The 14,705-nt window shown below is 39.8% G+C and overlaps 1 protein-coding gene across 7 annotated transcripts in view; it reads left to right on the forward strand.

Moving 5' to 3' along the window:
* Positions 1–11,281, forward strand: part of GINS1 (GINS complex subunit 1) — a 29,404-nt gene extending 18,123 nt beyond the window's left edge. For 5 of the 7 annotated variants that reach the window (XM_026016338.2, XM_026016336.2, XM_072727401.1 and 2 more), the window contains 3 exons: positions 4,342–4,458; positions 8,442–8,516; positions 10,767–11,281. In XM_026016338.2, coding sequence (XP_025872123.1) covers positions 4,342–4,458; positions 8,442–8,516; positions 10,767–10,835 — 261 coding nt within the window. In that variant the 3' untranslated portion in view covers positions 10,836–11,281. The remainder of the gene's footprint in view (positions 1–4,341; positions 4,459–8,441; positions 8,517–10,766) is intronic. The other 2 variants (XM_072727399.1, XM_026016337.2) reach the window with 1 other exon arrangement.
* The last annotated feature ends 3,424 nt before the right edge of the window (positions 11,282–14,705 follow it).

Genomic DNA, 14,705 nt, shown 5'->3' on the forward strand with positions numbered 1-14,705 from the left:
GAAAAAGAAATTAAGGAGTCAATCCCATTTACAATTGTACCAAAACCCGTAAGATACTAACCAAAGGATCTGTACTCAGAAAACTATAGAACACTCATGAAAGAAATTGAAGAGGACATAAAGAAATGGAAAAACATTCCATGTTCATGGATTGGAAGAATAAATATTGTTAAAATGTCTATGCTTCCCAGAAAAATTATACATTCAATGTAATCCCTATCAAAATACCATCAACAAGGGCTAGTATCTAAGATCTATAAAGAACTTATCAAACTCAATACCCAAATAACAAATAATCCAGTCAAGAAACGGGCATAACACATGAATAGACATTTCTTCAAAGAAGACATACAGATAGCCAAGAGACACATGAAAAAATGTTACACATCACTCGGCATCAGGGAAATACAAATCAAAACCACAATGAGATACCACCAGTGGGAATATATATGCACACACACACATATATATACATATATATATGTATACAATGGAATATTACTCAGACATAAAAAAAATGACGTCTCATTTGCAACGTTGTGGATGGAACTAGATGGTATTATGCTAAGCAAAGTAAGTCAATCAGAGAAACAATTATTCTATGATCTCATGTGAAATTTAAGAAACAAATCTGGGACACCTGGGTGGCTCAGTGGTTTTAGCGCCTGCCTTTGGCCCAGGCTGTGACCCTGGAGTTCCTGGATCGAGTCCCACGTCAGGCTCCCTGCATGGAGCTTGCTTCTCCCTCTGCCTGTGTCTGTGCCTCTCTCTGTGTGTCTCTCATGAATAAATAAATAAAATCTTGAAAAAAAAAAGAAAACAGGATCATACGGGTAGGGAGGGAAAAATAAAGCAAGCTAAGATCAGAGAGGAAGACAAACCATAAGAGACTCTTAACAAACAAACTGATAGTTGGTGGAGGGGAGGGGGATGGGAAAATGGACTAATTGGGTGATGGACATTAAGGAGGGCATGTGATGTAATAAGCACTGGGTATTATAGAAGACTGATGAATCATTGAACTCTACCTCTGAAACTTATAATACAGTATGTTAATTAATTGAACTTAAATGAAAAAAAATATATCATTAAAAAAAAAAAACCTCTTCATTTGTCTAGTCACTAAGGCTCAAAGCTAGCCTAATATTTAAGGACATAGGCCTAGAGTCACATGAACTTGGGTTCCTATGTTGTTTCTGCCACTGTCTAATCTTGGGCAAGTGACTTGAGTTCTCTCTATGCCTGCATTTCCTCAATTACAGAATGAAGATGGTAATACCTACTACAGGCTTGCGATGACTTCGATACTATCTAGAGTTTGACTAAACCTCACAGGCTAAGACTGCCCTTAACTGCAGACACCAACCGCAGGTTTGGGGGTTCCCAGGGCTACCCCCCTTCTAAATCACTGGCTTCAAACTTGAGGGTTCTTGCTATCTTAGGTTTGGAGCTTTGAATCCGTTGAGGTCAAACTTCCAGAGAGCTAGATACGGAGCTGTCACATGGATAGTGATTGAGCAATGATCCTTGTGTGATGAACACCCGGTAAAAATCCTGGACACGAAAACTTGTGTGAGCCTCCCTTGTCAATAGTACTTTGTGTATATTGTTACACATCATTGTGCCAGGTCAGTGTGTCATGATTCCTTAGGGAGAGGACACTGGAAGTTTCATGTTTGCTTACTGTCAGGGAGCAAGAATATCCTGTCCCCATCAAGGTCCTTTTAGCCAGACTAAGAATCAAATTGACATGATACTTTTTGAAAAAAAAACCTTATTTATTTATTCATTAGAGAGAGTGCGTGCCCTTGCACAGTTGGGAGGAGGGGAGAGGGAGAGAGAGGAAATCTCGAGCAGTCCCTGTGCACAGGGACTGGATCTCACCATCCTGAGATCATGACAGTCAAAATCAAGAGTCAGACCTTTAACTGATTGAGCCACCCTGGTGCCCCAACATGAAACAGACCAACAGGAGAAAATCAAATTTCATCATACAAGGAATCTACACATGGAAATTCCAAAAACGGGCAAAATGATATATATATGTTTTTTTTTTTTTTTTTTTGGTTTTTTTAATGTAAGCTCTGTCCAATGTGGGGCTTGAACTCAAAACTCTTGAGATCAAGAGTCATATGCTCTACCAGCTGAGGCAGCCAGGTGCCCCAAGGGTTAGAGGTTTAGGACTTCAAAGGAAAGAAAGAGAGGACTTTGAGTAAGCAGGCCTTGCTAGGTTCCTGTCTATCTTGTTTGTGGTATAATGTAGTTGTCTATGGTGGTCACTCTTTTCCTAGAGCAAGTCCTCTAAATTGTTTTAAGGCATTTGTAAGGGAGGTAAAGAACTTTTCCTGAATCTGCTGGGTTTTGATTGCTTTTTAATTCAAAACAGTCTTTATGCCAAATTGGCCCATCTTGGGGCTACCCTGTAGTACCTTCCCAGATCTCACCCTGTCTCTTCCTTCGATTGGTTCTGATTCTTACCCTTTCACTATGGTAAAATTGTGATTGTAAGTGTATTGCTCTCCAGAGTTCTGTGAGTCATTCAGGTGCATTATTGAACCCAGGGACACATGCACATGCACACGCACGTACACATACACACACTTTCTAATGAGGTTATGAAGACATTTTTCTGTGTAGTCTTTTAGGAGCTGTATTGCTATACCTTTCATGAGAAGATCTATGGTACTGGCATTGATGTCTGTGTATAATGTCAAGTTGCATTTTAAATATGGATATGGAGATGATCCATTACCACTTAATTGAAAAGGTCCTCCTTTCCCCATTGCTCTATGTGTGGTACCACTTTTGTCATAAATTGAGTGTCAATATATCAGGATTTGGGATAGGGAACTTTCTCTTCTATTCTCTTAATCTATCCTCTCACCAATTCTACACTGTTTTAATTATTGTAACTTTATTGTAAGTCTTGTGTAAGTCTTGCCATCTTGTTCTTTTTTTAAGTGTCTCAAATATTTTTGTCCCTTTGCCTTTCCATGTAAATTTTAGACTCAGTCAGGTTCTACTGTTTTTTTTTTAATTGAGATTAAATTGAATCCATAGGTGAGTTGATATTATTATAATACTGAATCATGAATGTGGTATATCCCTCCATATATTTAGGTCTTCTTTAATCTCTCAACAATGAAAAAGTAACAGATTTACTGAGATATAATTTCTGTACCATCAAGTTTACACTTCTAAAGTATACAGCTCGGGAAGCCCGGGTAGCCCAGCGGTTTTGCACTGCTTTCGGCCCCGGGTTTGATCCTGGAGACCTGGGATGAAGTCCCACGTCGGGCTCCCTGCATGGAGCCTGCTTCTCGCTCTGCCTGTGTCTCTGCCTCTCTCTCTCTCTGTGTCTCTCATAAATAATAAAAATCTTAAAAAAAATTTTTTTAAGTATACAACTCAGTGGTTTTTTGTATATTCAGAGTTGTACATCTATTACCATCATCTTATTCCAGAATATTTCATCATTTCCAAAAAAAAACCTTGTATCCATTATCAGTTACTCCATATTCTTTCCCCTCTTCCTAGCCCCTGAAAGCTACTAATCTACTTTCTCTGTATATAGATTTTTTTTTAAAGATTTTATTTATTTATTCATGAGACACAGAGAGAGAGAGGCAGAGACACAGGCAGAGGGAGAAGCAGGCTCCATGCGGGGAGCCTGATGTGGGACCTGATCAAGGGTCTCTGGGATCACGCCCTGAGCCAAAGGCAGATGTTCAACGACTGAGCCACCCAGGTGTCCCTCTCTGTATATATAGATTTACATATTAGATTTTTCATTTAAGTGGAATCATGCAATATGTGGCCTTTTGTGCCTTTCACTTAGCATATTTTTAAAGTTCATCTATGTGTTGACATATATCAGAACTTCATTGATATATGGCTGAATAATATTGATATATGGCTGAATGATATTCCATTGTACAGATAGACATATCCACTCATCAGTTGATGGACATTTGGGTGTTTTTCTCAGCAGGTTTTATAGTTTTCAGAAAATCTGCCAATGCAGAGTTTGAAGAGATCATAATTCTGAAATGGTGTATTTTTCATGGTTCTATACCTGGTGGAATATCCTTAAGTCTGTGATTATGCTAGGATGTAACTTCTGTGAGAATAGAGATTTTTATTCACTTTGTTAAATGATCCATCCTAAATCCCCAGACCAGTGGTGTTCATAGCAAGCAATCAGTAATACTTGATTTAAATTAGTGCATGGTCAGTAATGATCTATGTGGGGAAGTGTGCTGTTTATGAAAGGATGAGTATACAATTTCTGCAAGTTTGTTTTCTTATAATTTTGTCAAATGACCATCTTTATGTTTACAGGTGGAGTGGTTCAATCATTATAAAAAGTCCCTTGCTACTTATATGAGGTCACTGGGAGGAGACGAAGGTTTGGACATCACGCAGGATATGAAACCTCCGAAAAGCCTATATATAGAAGTAAGTGTACCTTAAAGACAGATTTTTCAGACAGCCCTGGTGTTTCAGCGGTTTAGCGCCGCCTTCAGCCCAGGCCCTGATCCTGGAGTCCCAGGATCGAGTCCCATGTCAGGCTCCCTGCATAGAGCCTGCTTCTCCCTCTGCCAGTGTCTCTGCCCCCCTGCCCCCCACCCACTCCCGTCTCTCTCTCTCTCTCTCTGTCTCTCATGAATAAATAAATAAAATCTTAAAAAAAAATAAAAAATAAAGACAGATTTTTCTTGGTGTGCCTGCCTGGCTCAGTTGGTAGGGCATGTGGCTCTTAATCTCAGGGTGGTGAATTTGAGCCCTGTGTGGGGTGTAGAGGTTACTTAAAAATAAAATCTTTAGGGCAGCCTGGGTGGCTCAGCGGTTTAGCGCCACCTTCAGTCCAGGGCGTGATCCTGGGGACCTGGGATTGAGTCCCATGTTGAGCTCCCTGCATGGAGCCTGCTTCTCCCTCTGCCTGTGTCTCTGCCTCTCTCTCTCTCTCTCTCTCTCTCATTCTTTCTCTTTCTCTCCCCCCCCCCATCTCTCATGAATAAATAAAAATAAAATCTTAGAAAAAAAAAGAAAAAAGAAAGAAAATGGATTTTTCTTTAATGCATAGATTATGCTTAGAAACTGTTGTCTAAGAGGGAAGAGTATATGAATATATATTAATACACATTAAGAAAGAAAGGAAACATATATCCAAACCAAAAATACTACCTCTCGGGGGGGCTGTGAATAGGGTAGAAGGTTTCTCAGTGTGCATATTTTTAATAGTTGTAACTTTGGAACTATGTAAATATTTTACATATTATTAAAAATTAAATCAAAACGGAAAGCCAGCCCACAGATTTTGAAAGCACAATGAAAGAAATGAACCTGTGTTTCAAGTTGGTAGATTAGTCAAACAGGAATTATTTTAAATTACTTTAAAATACATAAATTGATTGTATATCCCTAGTAGATACGTCCTAGGGATGAAAAGAGTTACAGAGAAATCTTAACCTGTTTTTAGTAATCATATTATTAGTAATAATATCAGTGATAATAAGAGTAATAATATTACTGTTACTATTACTGTTATTTTGAAACAGTTTATATATTGATAAATTAAGCAAAAAAGTAGTGGTACCAGGAGCCAAGATTTTCAAAATAAAGGACTAGAGTTTCGAATATTAAAATGAAAAAGTTAAGTGAAAGTCCTATATTCCCAAACTGGAGTTTGAAGAATCAGCATGGACTCATGTTGAATCATCTCTCTTTTCAAAAAAGTGTTTTTTAGCTGTGTCCACTAGACAGACCTAGAAACACCAACAGCCCAGAGCCGCAAACATCCAAATTCTGGAGTCTAGTGCCATTTCCCACTAAAGAAAACCAGACTTAACTAGAGGGGAGATAAAAGGCTGATTCCAGATCCTAAATAAAAATGCACAAGCTGTGCTTGGAATACTTGTTTTCCTAGAAAGCACAGTGTATTGAGTATTAAGGACTTCAGGGGGGAATGCCAATTAAGGAGCAGTGAATTGAATCACATTGGTCATGTCGAAAGCATGAATGTATAATGAGACCAAATAATAACAACGTAAGAAAAATCTTTTTGGTCCCCCTTAGAGAATAATGAGGGATGCAGCTATTCTGAAAAGCGGTGAATAAAAAGTATGGGATCAGGCATCCGTCGGCTTTTACTGTACAAACTGTATCTCAGGGTAACCAAGTTGTTTACAAGGGAAATTTCTTCTTAATAGAAGAATTCCAGCTTACAAATGCAGTAGGAATAAAAGAAGTTAATTAATGCCATTTTGTAGCCATAACGCATGGAGGCAAATAGATTCTAAAACCATTAGGTAGGTAAAAAGTTAATGGAGATAATGGTGAGGTTTATGGATGGGTACAGGTAACACCTAGACCTACTGATCAATCTTAACATCCAGAAAGGAATAATCAGACATTTTGTGCTTCATGAGGTCTTGCAAGAGGAAGTGTATAACACCCTTTGTCAAAAAATCAAACCTGATTTGACGTAGCCTCTAGATGTAACTTCAGTGTATAGGAACATGTTAAGTGATCCCACAAGGACCCACAAGAAAATCTAGTTTGTGGGAAACTCCCAAAGTACCCATTTTATTTAGCAATACATTGCCAAGGGGAAGGGGGCAAAGGGAGAAAACTACTGCATAGATTAAGACATGGAGACCTCTCAGAAATGTGTCTGTGTAGCTCTCGTTGGATTCTGATGTAACATGGCAGCTTTAAAGAAAACATTTATGAAACAAAGAGGGGACTGTGGATACTAACTGGATATTTCATGATAGTAAATAAATTATTAAGATGTGATAACAGTATTACGATTATGTTTCTTTTTTTTTTTTTTAATTTTTATTTATTTATGATAGTCACAGAGAGAGAGAGAGAGAGGCAGAGACACAGGCAGAGGGAGAAGCAGGCTCCATGCACCGGAAGCCCGACCTGGGATTCGATCCCGGATCTCCAGGATCGCGCCCTGGGCCAAAGGCAGGCGCCAAACCGCTGCGCCACCCAGGGATCCCACGATTATGTTTCTTAAAAAAGAATCTTATACCTGAAACTAACATAACACTACCTAAAATTAAAATAAAAACTAAAAAAAAAAAAAAAAATTCAGTGAAACCAAAAGCTGATTCTTTATGAACAAAGAATAAAATTAATAACCCTCTAAAAAATTAAATATAAGGGATCTTATTTTGTAGAAATAGATACCAAAATATAGTTGAAATGGTATGTAGGATTTGCTTCAGAATAATCCAGAAGTAGGCTGGCCACACGTTGATACTTGTTGAAGCCAGTTTTGGAGTGTTTGAGATTGCCCATAATTAAAGTCTATATTATTAATAATAATCCTTGATTATTAATGATTCTTAATTAGTATTATCAAGAAGCAAAAAGGTGGTAGTAGTGGTGGGATTTTTCTTAAGTGATATTTCTTGAACTAAGAGTACCCTTGGAGGTCATGTTAAGATTCCAGAAGTGTTATAGGATATGAAATTACCTAGGAAGAGTAGAAAACCGGAACTTACTGTTGGGTTGGCTTCATTCATACCAGTGCAAGCCCTGGGGCACCAACTCCTGTCCTGAGTTCCCATGGGACTGGAAGCTTGCCCCTCTGGTGTCCTGTGGCAGCCTGAGAGCCAAAGGCTGTTGGTGATCTTGGCTGGTAACAAGTGGTTACCAGAAGGCTGCCTTACCCTTCCCACCTTCGACCAAGAACTTCTCTTGATTCTTATGACGTGTTTGCATCTGTTCTTCCATGATATACTTCTATGTATTCCTGGGAAAGAACCTGAATATTTAAGGAAATTGGATGAATCTTTTTTTTTTTTTTTTTTTTTTAAGATTTTATTTATTTATTCATGAGAGACACAAAGAGAAAGAGGCAGAGACACCAGCAGAGGGAGAAACAGGCTCCATCTAGAAAGCCTGATGTGGGACTCGATCCCGGGACTCTGGATCATGCCCTGAGCCAAAGGCAGACACTCAACCACTGAGCCACCCAGGCATCCCTGGATGAATCTCTTTAAAACAGAAATTGTGGAAACTTACCTGTGTCCTGATCTCAGATACTGATAGTTTATAGAAGAATCTGTAAGAGGCAAATTGGAGTCGATCTAAAGCATTCTCTTTTAGTAAGTACATATTTTGATCAGGATTTGCAGAGGGAACACAGTACGTGACACTGTCTTCCCCCACCAGCTCCCTGAGACTCCTTGCTGTTGACACGAACATACACATACATTTGGAGATCCTGCCATTCTTCTTCCTCACCATCCAAACAGGACAATCAGTACCTCAGTAAGGAGGCCCAGGCCCAGGTACACAGAGATGGAATAGACCGGCAGAAAGCCTAGTATTTGTACTGTGGGTACTTTTATAACCCCTATTTACTTTATGGTGACTACATATTAAAAATTATTTGGATAAAACACAGTTTTTCTTTTCAGGTGCGGTGTCTAAAAGACTATGGAGAATTTGAAGTTGATGATGGTACTTCAGTCCTATTAAAAAAAAATAGCCAGGTATTTCTCATCTTGAGATACTTAATTAATTTATTTATTTTTTTTAAAATATTTTATTTATTTATTCATGAGAGACACACACACACAGAGAGAGAGAGAGGTAGAGACACAGGCAGAGGGAGAAGCAGGCTCCATGCAGGGATCCCAATGTGGGATTCAATCCCGGGACTCCAGAATCACACCCTGGGCCAAAGGCAGGTGCTAAACCGCTGAGCCACCCAGGGATCCCTACATCTTGAGATACTTTAAGTCTTATGAGAGTGTTGAATGATAGACATGCTAGAATCACTAGCAAAATAAATGTTACCTTGTTTACAACATATATATAAACATATATAACAAATGTAAGCTATAATAAATAGTTTCCTAAACAAAGGTTGAGCATTTTAAAGGCAAATTTTCAGGGGACCCAAAATCTTTGGTTATTAGAGCAAAAATTTCCCTCCCAGGTATTCTCTTAGAAGTAGGATACTAGGGAACCCTGGGTGGCGCAGCGGTTTAGCACCTGCCTTTGGCCCAGGGCGTGATCCCGGAGACCCAGGATCGAGTCCTGTGTCGGGCTCCCGGTGCATGGAGCCTGCTTCTCCCTCTGCCTATGTCTCTGCCCCTCTCTCTCTCTCTCTCTCTGTGTGACTATCATAAATAAATAAAAATTAAAAAAAAAGAAGTAGGATACTAATGAGTAGAAAGCAGATGGTAAAGAAGTGCTCTCATAAATATCTGTATCTCTGGAGGACCCTGCAGGAAGCTTTGGTTCACAACAAAGCTATCCTCATAAAGCAAGATAGAAGAAAACTTCATCTCAAACACCATGCTATGTTTGAATTTCTTTCTCAAGCTCTATAGCTGATCTCCCCACCAGAGTGCCCAAGTGGGACTGGGGCAGGTAGAAGCCAGCTGAGGCCCTCTTCCTGCTCCAGTGCTAGACAGTTGTCACTCTGTGGACCATGCAGAAGCCTTCCCTTTGAGATGTTTTTAACTTGTCTCTCAGTATTGCCCTACCCTCAATTATAAAAATAGAGGACAGTTTTATATGTCTTTTACCTAGTATATGTTCATCTACTTCTCAAATGTCTGATCACATCTAAAACAAGTTTTCTTTTTTTTAAGGATTTTATTTATTCATGAGAGAGAGGCAGAGACACAGGCAGAGGGAGAAGCAGGTTCCATGCAGGGAACCCGATGTGGGACTTGATGCCTGGACTCCAGGATCATGCCCTGAGCCAACGGCTCAGACACTTAACCATTGAGCCACCCAGGTGTCCCTACATTTCACATTCTTAAAGCATTTTAAAAATTTATTTAACAAATTAGGGTGTTTTCAACAGCCCTGTGTCTTCCTGATTGGTCAGGAGGGATTTATTTGGTCCTGGGTCCCACGATAGGCCTGTGAGCTGGTGTGGAAGGCCCATTAGGTGCGTAGGGCCGCTGAGCCACAGCACGCCTCCCTGAACAAGTGTGAGAATCCCTCATGCTAAAGTTCTTCTCTCAGACTATTTGCTCTGAACTTCCTAGTATACCATTTTTTGTTTTTAACCAAGTATGTCCATCTTTTCTTTGAGATTTTTTTGGTTACCTGTGAGCTTGGAAAGCTTTTCTGCCTTGCTGTCTGCACCTCCCCACCCCAGACTTCAGGAAATGCTTCATTTTAAGCCTGTGTGTTTTGAGGGAATCCGACAGGGAGGCTCCTTTAGGTCCCAGAACAAGAGTGGTTTCCTCTTGGGAGGACACAGTCATGAGCAGTAGCTGGGTATCTTCATGCACAGCATATGAACAGCACCCGTGTCACAGATTACACGTACTTTTAATCCTTGAAAAATACAGGAGGAAGGTGGCCACTCTTGTTATGACAAGAATAAATGTTCAGGGTAGTACTAGAGAAGGCTTCATGGAGAAGATGCTCCTTTCTGATCTTCCCAACCAGCTCTTGTCCCACTGTGACGCACTGCTGCGGAATCTCACCCCTGGGTTTACTGTTCATAAATCCCAAAATGCAGACACTGAGCAAAATTCCTACTGGAGTTAAGCTCAATGGAAGCAAACTGAATTTGTTTATAAAACTCAGAATTCAGTATAGTTTTAAGTGGCTTCAATTTCAGTTGACTGAAGTAGAAGCAAATATACTTAAGTTTAGCTTTCAGCTACTTAGCTGTTGAAAAATATGTAATCGGTTGTGGCTTTTTAGTGATGCAAAATGTCACTTTAAATTCCTTTCTAATCCTTTCTCTTCGTCTCCCCATTTCCCCTCAGCATTTCTTACCCCGATGGAAGTGTGAGCAGCTGGTTAGACAGGGAGTTCTGGAGCACGTGCTGTCCTGATCTTGTGCTACGGCAGCACAAGGGGGAACCACACCATGGAAAATTCTACGCGTCCCTCCTGACCTTGCCTCTTTAGCTTTAAAAGTTAAAACATTCTGTAAGATAACCAGAAGTGTGTGGCTGAGGGGTGAGGATTCATCCTCCGCTTTGTAATGAACTGAAAGCTATATCTGTATTTATAATCATAACATTCTTTCAGTTACTGCAATATGGTTTTTTGACCTTTTTTTTTTAATGAAAGTAAACATCTGTTATGTTTGATTTTCTTTTATTTTTTTTCTCCCCAGTAATGACTTTATTTTTTCAGTGAATGTCTCCAGCCCACAATACAGCATACCGCCTTAAAGTACAAATCCAAGGAAGGTAATACCTTTCTAAAGTTACAAAACTTTGGCAAATTAATACAGTACTCTTTAAATACAATAAAATCCTTTTTTGTTTTTGGAGTCCTGTATTACTTTATTGATAATTTTCACTACAAAAGTGTCAGTTAAGTACCAAAACAAAACACTGTGGTTTATAATGGTGGTTTATAGCAGGACAAGTTATTTTATACAAATTAATATGTCTTTTTAAAAAACTACATAATTTCTCCTTTTATTTATTTACTTTAAAGAAGAAGTGGGTGGGGGGATGAATCTTACAGGCTCCACACCCTAGTATGGAGTCTGAGGCGGGGCTCAATCTCAACAGCCCTGAGATCATGACCTGAGCTGAAATCAAGAGTCAGATGCGCACCCACCTGAGCTATGCAGGAAGCTATGCTTCCTTGTAGGGAGCATTCCCTCCGGGTGCCTGGCGGGCTCACTTCTTGTTCTCAAGGTTGTGGGTTGGAGCCCTACAGTGGGTATAGAGATTAAATTGAAATAAGACTTAAAAATAAAGAACATTCCCTCATACAAGTTTGTGAGGTTTACCACAGCAGAGTAATTGTATGTATTCCGGTGGCTCTGCCTTGTAAGAGTTCCGATGAGTGACAAGCTTTAAAATTCTACCTTAAAGATTAATATACCAGTATGATTTCCAGGTACTTTTCAAAAAACATGAAATTTCTGCATAAATACTGGAATCATCAAAATTAGGTGGTCATTTCAAACAATACCACTTTCAGATGGTCCCTTTTATTTAGAAAACCTATACCTCTTTGTTTTGATGAAAAGTCCTATAGCTTTTCTAAAGCTTATTAAGAAAAAAAAAACAACCTACCTACAATATGGTTGTTTTTTTAAATTCAATTAGCCAACATCAATATAGTTTTGGGGGGTTTTTTTGTTGTTGTTTTTTTTTTTTTAGATTTTATTTATTCATGAGAGACACAGAGAGAGGCAGAGACACAGGCAGAGGGAGAAGCAGGCTCCCTGCAGGGAGCCCGATGTGGGACTCAATCCCGGAACTCCAGGATCATGCCCTGAGCCAAAGGCAGACACTCAACCATTGAGCCACCCAGGTGTCCTGGAATTTTAAATAATCTCTTGCTGCATAGGGAAAAGGCAGGTCTCTGCATCTTGTGTTGTTTCTGGTGGTGTGTGTTATACAAACCCGGAAGCTAGGTTTCTGGGATACCCTGGGATACCTGTGATGTTTCCACATCACATGGGCAGATGGAGATGATGGTCTATCCAAGTTTTCAATGTATGTGTTTTTTTAGAGTGGTAGGCAGCAAAGTTTATTGAGTGATAGTAAAGTCCTAGTACAAAGCTCATGAAAAAGGAGGGGACCTGAGAGGGTTGCCCCAGTATACGTAACGTTTAATGATCTATTATCTGGCTAATTGGGAAGGCAGAAAAGGACACTGGATTTTCCCATTTCCAACAAAATTGATCTGGCTCTTGCCTGCAAGTTTGTGGGGTGGGAACCAGCATCATCATGTGGGAGAAGGGAATAGAAATGGGGGCTAAAACAGGAACTTTGTACAGTTTTCACCCCAGATTCACACTGTAAATCACATGAAGCTGGTTGGCAAGGTGGGGGGCACCTTCTGTTGTCTGGTGACCTCTGGGCAGTTGGGGCTGGAGAAGCAGAGTGCTCCTGCCTGGTGGGCAGTGGCCTTTCCCCAGCCCCCTCCACGGCCCACAGCCGGTATGGTAATCTGAAAGAGGCATTCTGTGTAAAAGTCCAGATAAGCCCAGGAACTGGCATGTATTAAATGTGCAGTTTCATTATTACATAGGGGAAATATCTGGTCAAAATTATATAAAGAAATCAAGTTATAGAATGGCTTTACTTGGGATATGGAGTTGTATGTTTTCATACCTATTGAGGTCTGTAGCTTCCCTTTACAGATTATTTTCATTATTGAAAAGAATTTCTCCATACTTTTTGTGGCCAGATCAGATTTTCATCTAAATCTCTGCAGATAAACAATAAGGAAAACTTCCCAAGTGAATGGGATGGATGTTGATATTTTAACTGTGGGTCTGTAGCCACTGCCCTCATTCTACTCCCCGACATGTGGAAACATGCAGCCAGGTGACCCCTGTAGTCCACAAGAGTCCACTGTGAGGATAAGCGGCTGTGAGGGATATTGCTGTGTTGCCAGCCCAGCAGCATTCCCGAACTTACATTTAATTTCCTAAATAGAATAGTAAGTATATTCCTTATTTGAAATCAATGTATAGGAGTTGGAAATATGAAATTTTGGATGTTTTATTGATTTATATCAACTGCCTCTCTATTTAGAATTGTGGTTAGAATTTTAAACATGATTATTCTTTTCTTTTTTTTTAAGATTTTATTTATTCATGAGAGACCCAGAGAGAAAGAGGCAGAGACCTAGGCAGAGGGAGAAGCAGGCTCCATGCAGGGAGCCCGACGTGGGACTTGATCCCGGGACTCTAGGATCATGCCCTGAGCCGAAGGCACATGCTAAACCGCTGAGCCCCCCAGGGATCCCCTAAACATGATTATTCTTACATATATGTTTATTATATATGATATATATGCTTATATATATTACATATATGTGCAGTTAGAAAACGTAGGAAGTGAGAAAGTAAGTGCCCCCTTCCCTGGCAAACCTACCACCCAGTGTGTTCACTGTTAACTGATCACACACAAAGTCCAATTCCATTTCCTTCTAAGCAATTTCCTAGTTATGTTCTAGATTTTGTTCCTAATGTGAATGCAATCTTTTTTTTCTATTATATTTCTTAACCAAGTTTGGCTGATACATGTAAAGAGCAGCAAATCATGATGACCTGGCCACATTCTAATATTTATATAACCTCATTTTTCATTTTGATTTTGTTGACCATGTGAACACACACAGAAAAGGTGGGTGTCAAGAGGCCCTCAAAAAAACAAGAACCTCCTGCTGACACTGTAATTAATGTTTGAGTTCCAGCATTCAGAGCTGCAAGAAAATAAATTTCTGTTCAAGCCACCCAGTCTGTGATTTTGTTACGGCAGCCCTAAGCAAACTAATACAGGATGTTAAATAATTTTCCTTAAAAATTAATTTCCGGGGCAGCCTGGGTGGCTCAGCGGCTTAGCATCGCCTTGGGCCCAGGGCGTGATCCTGGAGACCCGGGATCGAGTCCCACGTCCAGCTCCCTGCATGGGGCCTGCTCCTCCCTCTGCCTGTGTCTCTGCCTCTCTCTCTCTCTCTCTCTCTCTCTCTCTCTGTGTCTCTCATGAATAAATGAATAAAATAAATAAACCTTGAAAAAAAATTAATTTCCACTGATGGACACTGAATTGTACCCAGCCTTTTGCTACTCTAACTGACAAAGCTAATGTAAGTAACCTGGTACATATATCATTTTAAACATGCGGCTTAATCTGTAGGATAATTATAATTTTTATTGCCCTTGCCAAAATATATAGGAATTCTAATAATTTGTACTATCACCAGAAATGAGTGATGGTAAC

The sequence above is a fragment of the Vulpes vulpes genome, chromosome 11 (genome assembly GCF_048418805.1).
Source record: "Vulpes vulpes isolate BD-2025 chromosome 11, VulVul3, whole genome shotgun sequence".
NCBI classification, from domain to species: domain Eukaryota; kingdom Metazoa; phylum Chordata; class Mammalia; order Carnivora; family Canidae; genus Vulpes; species Vulpes vulpes.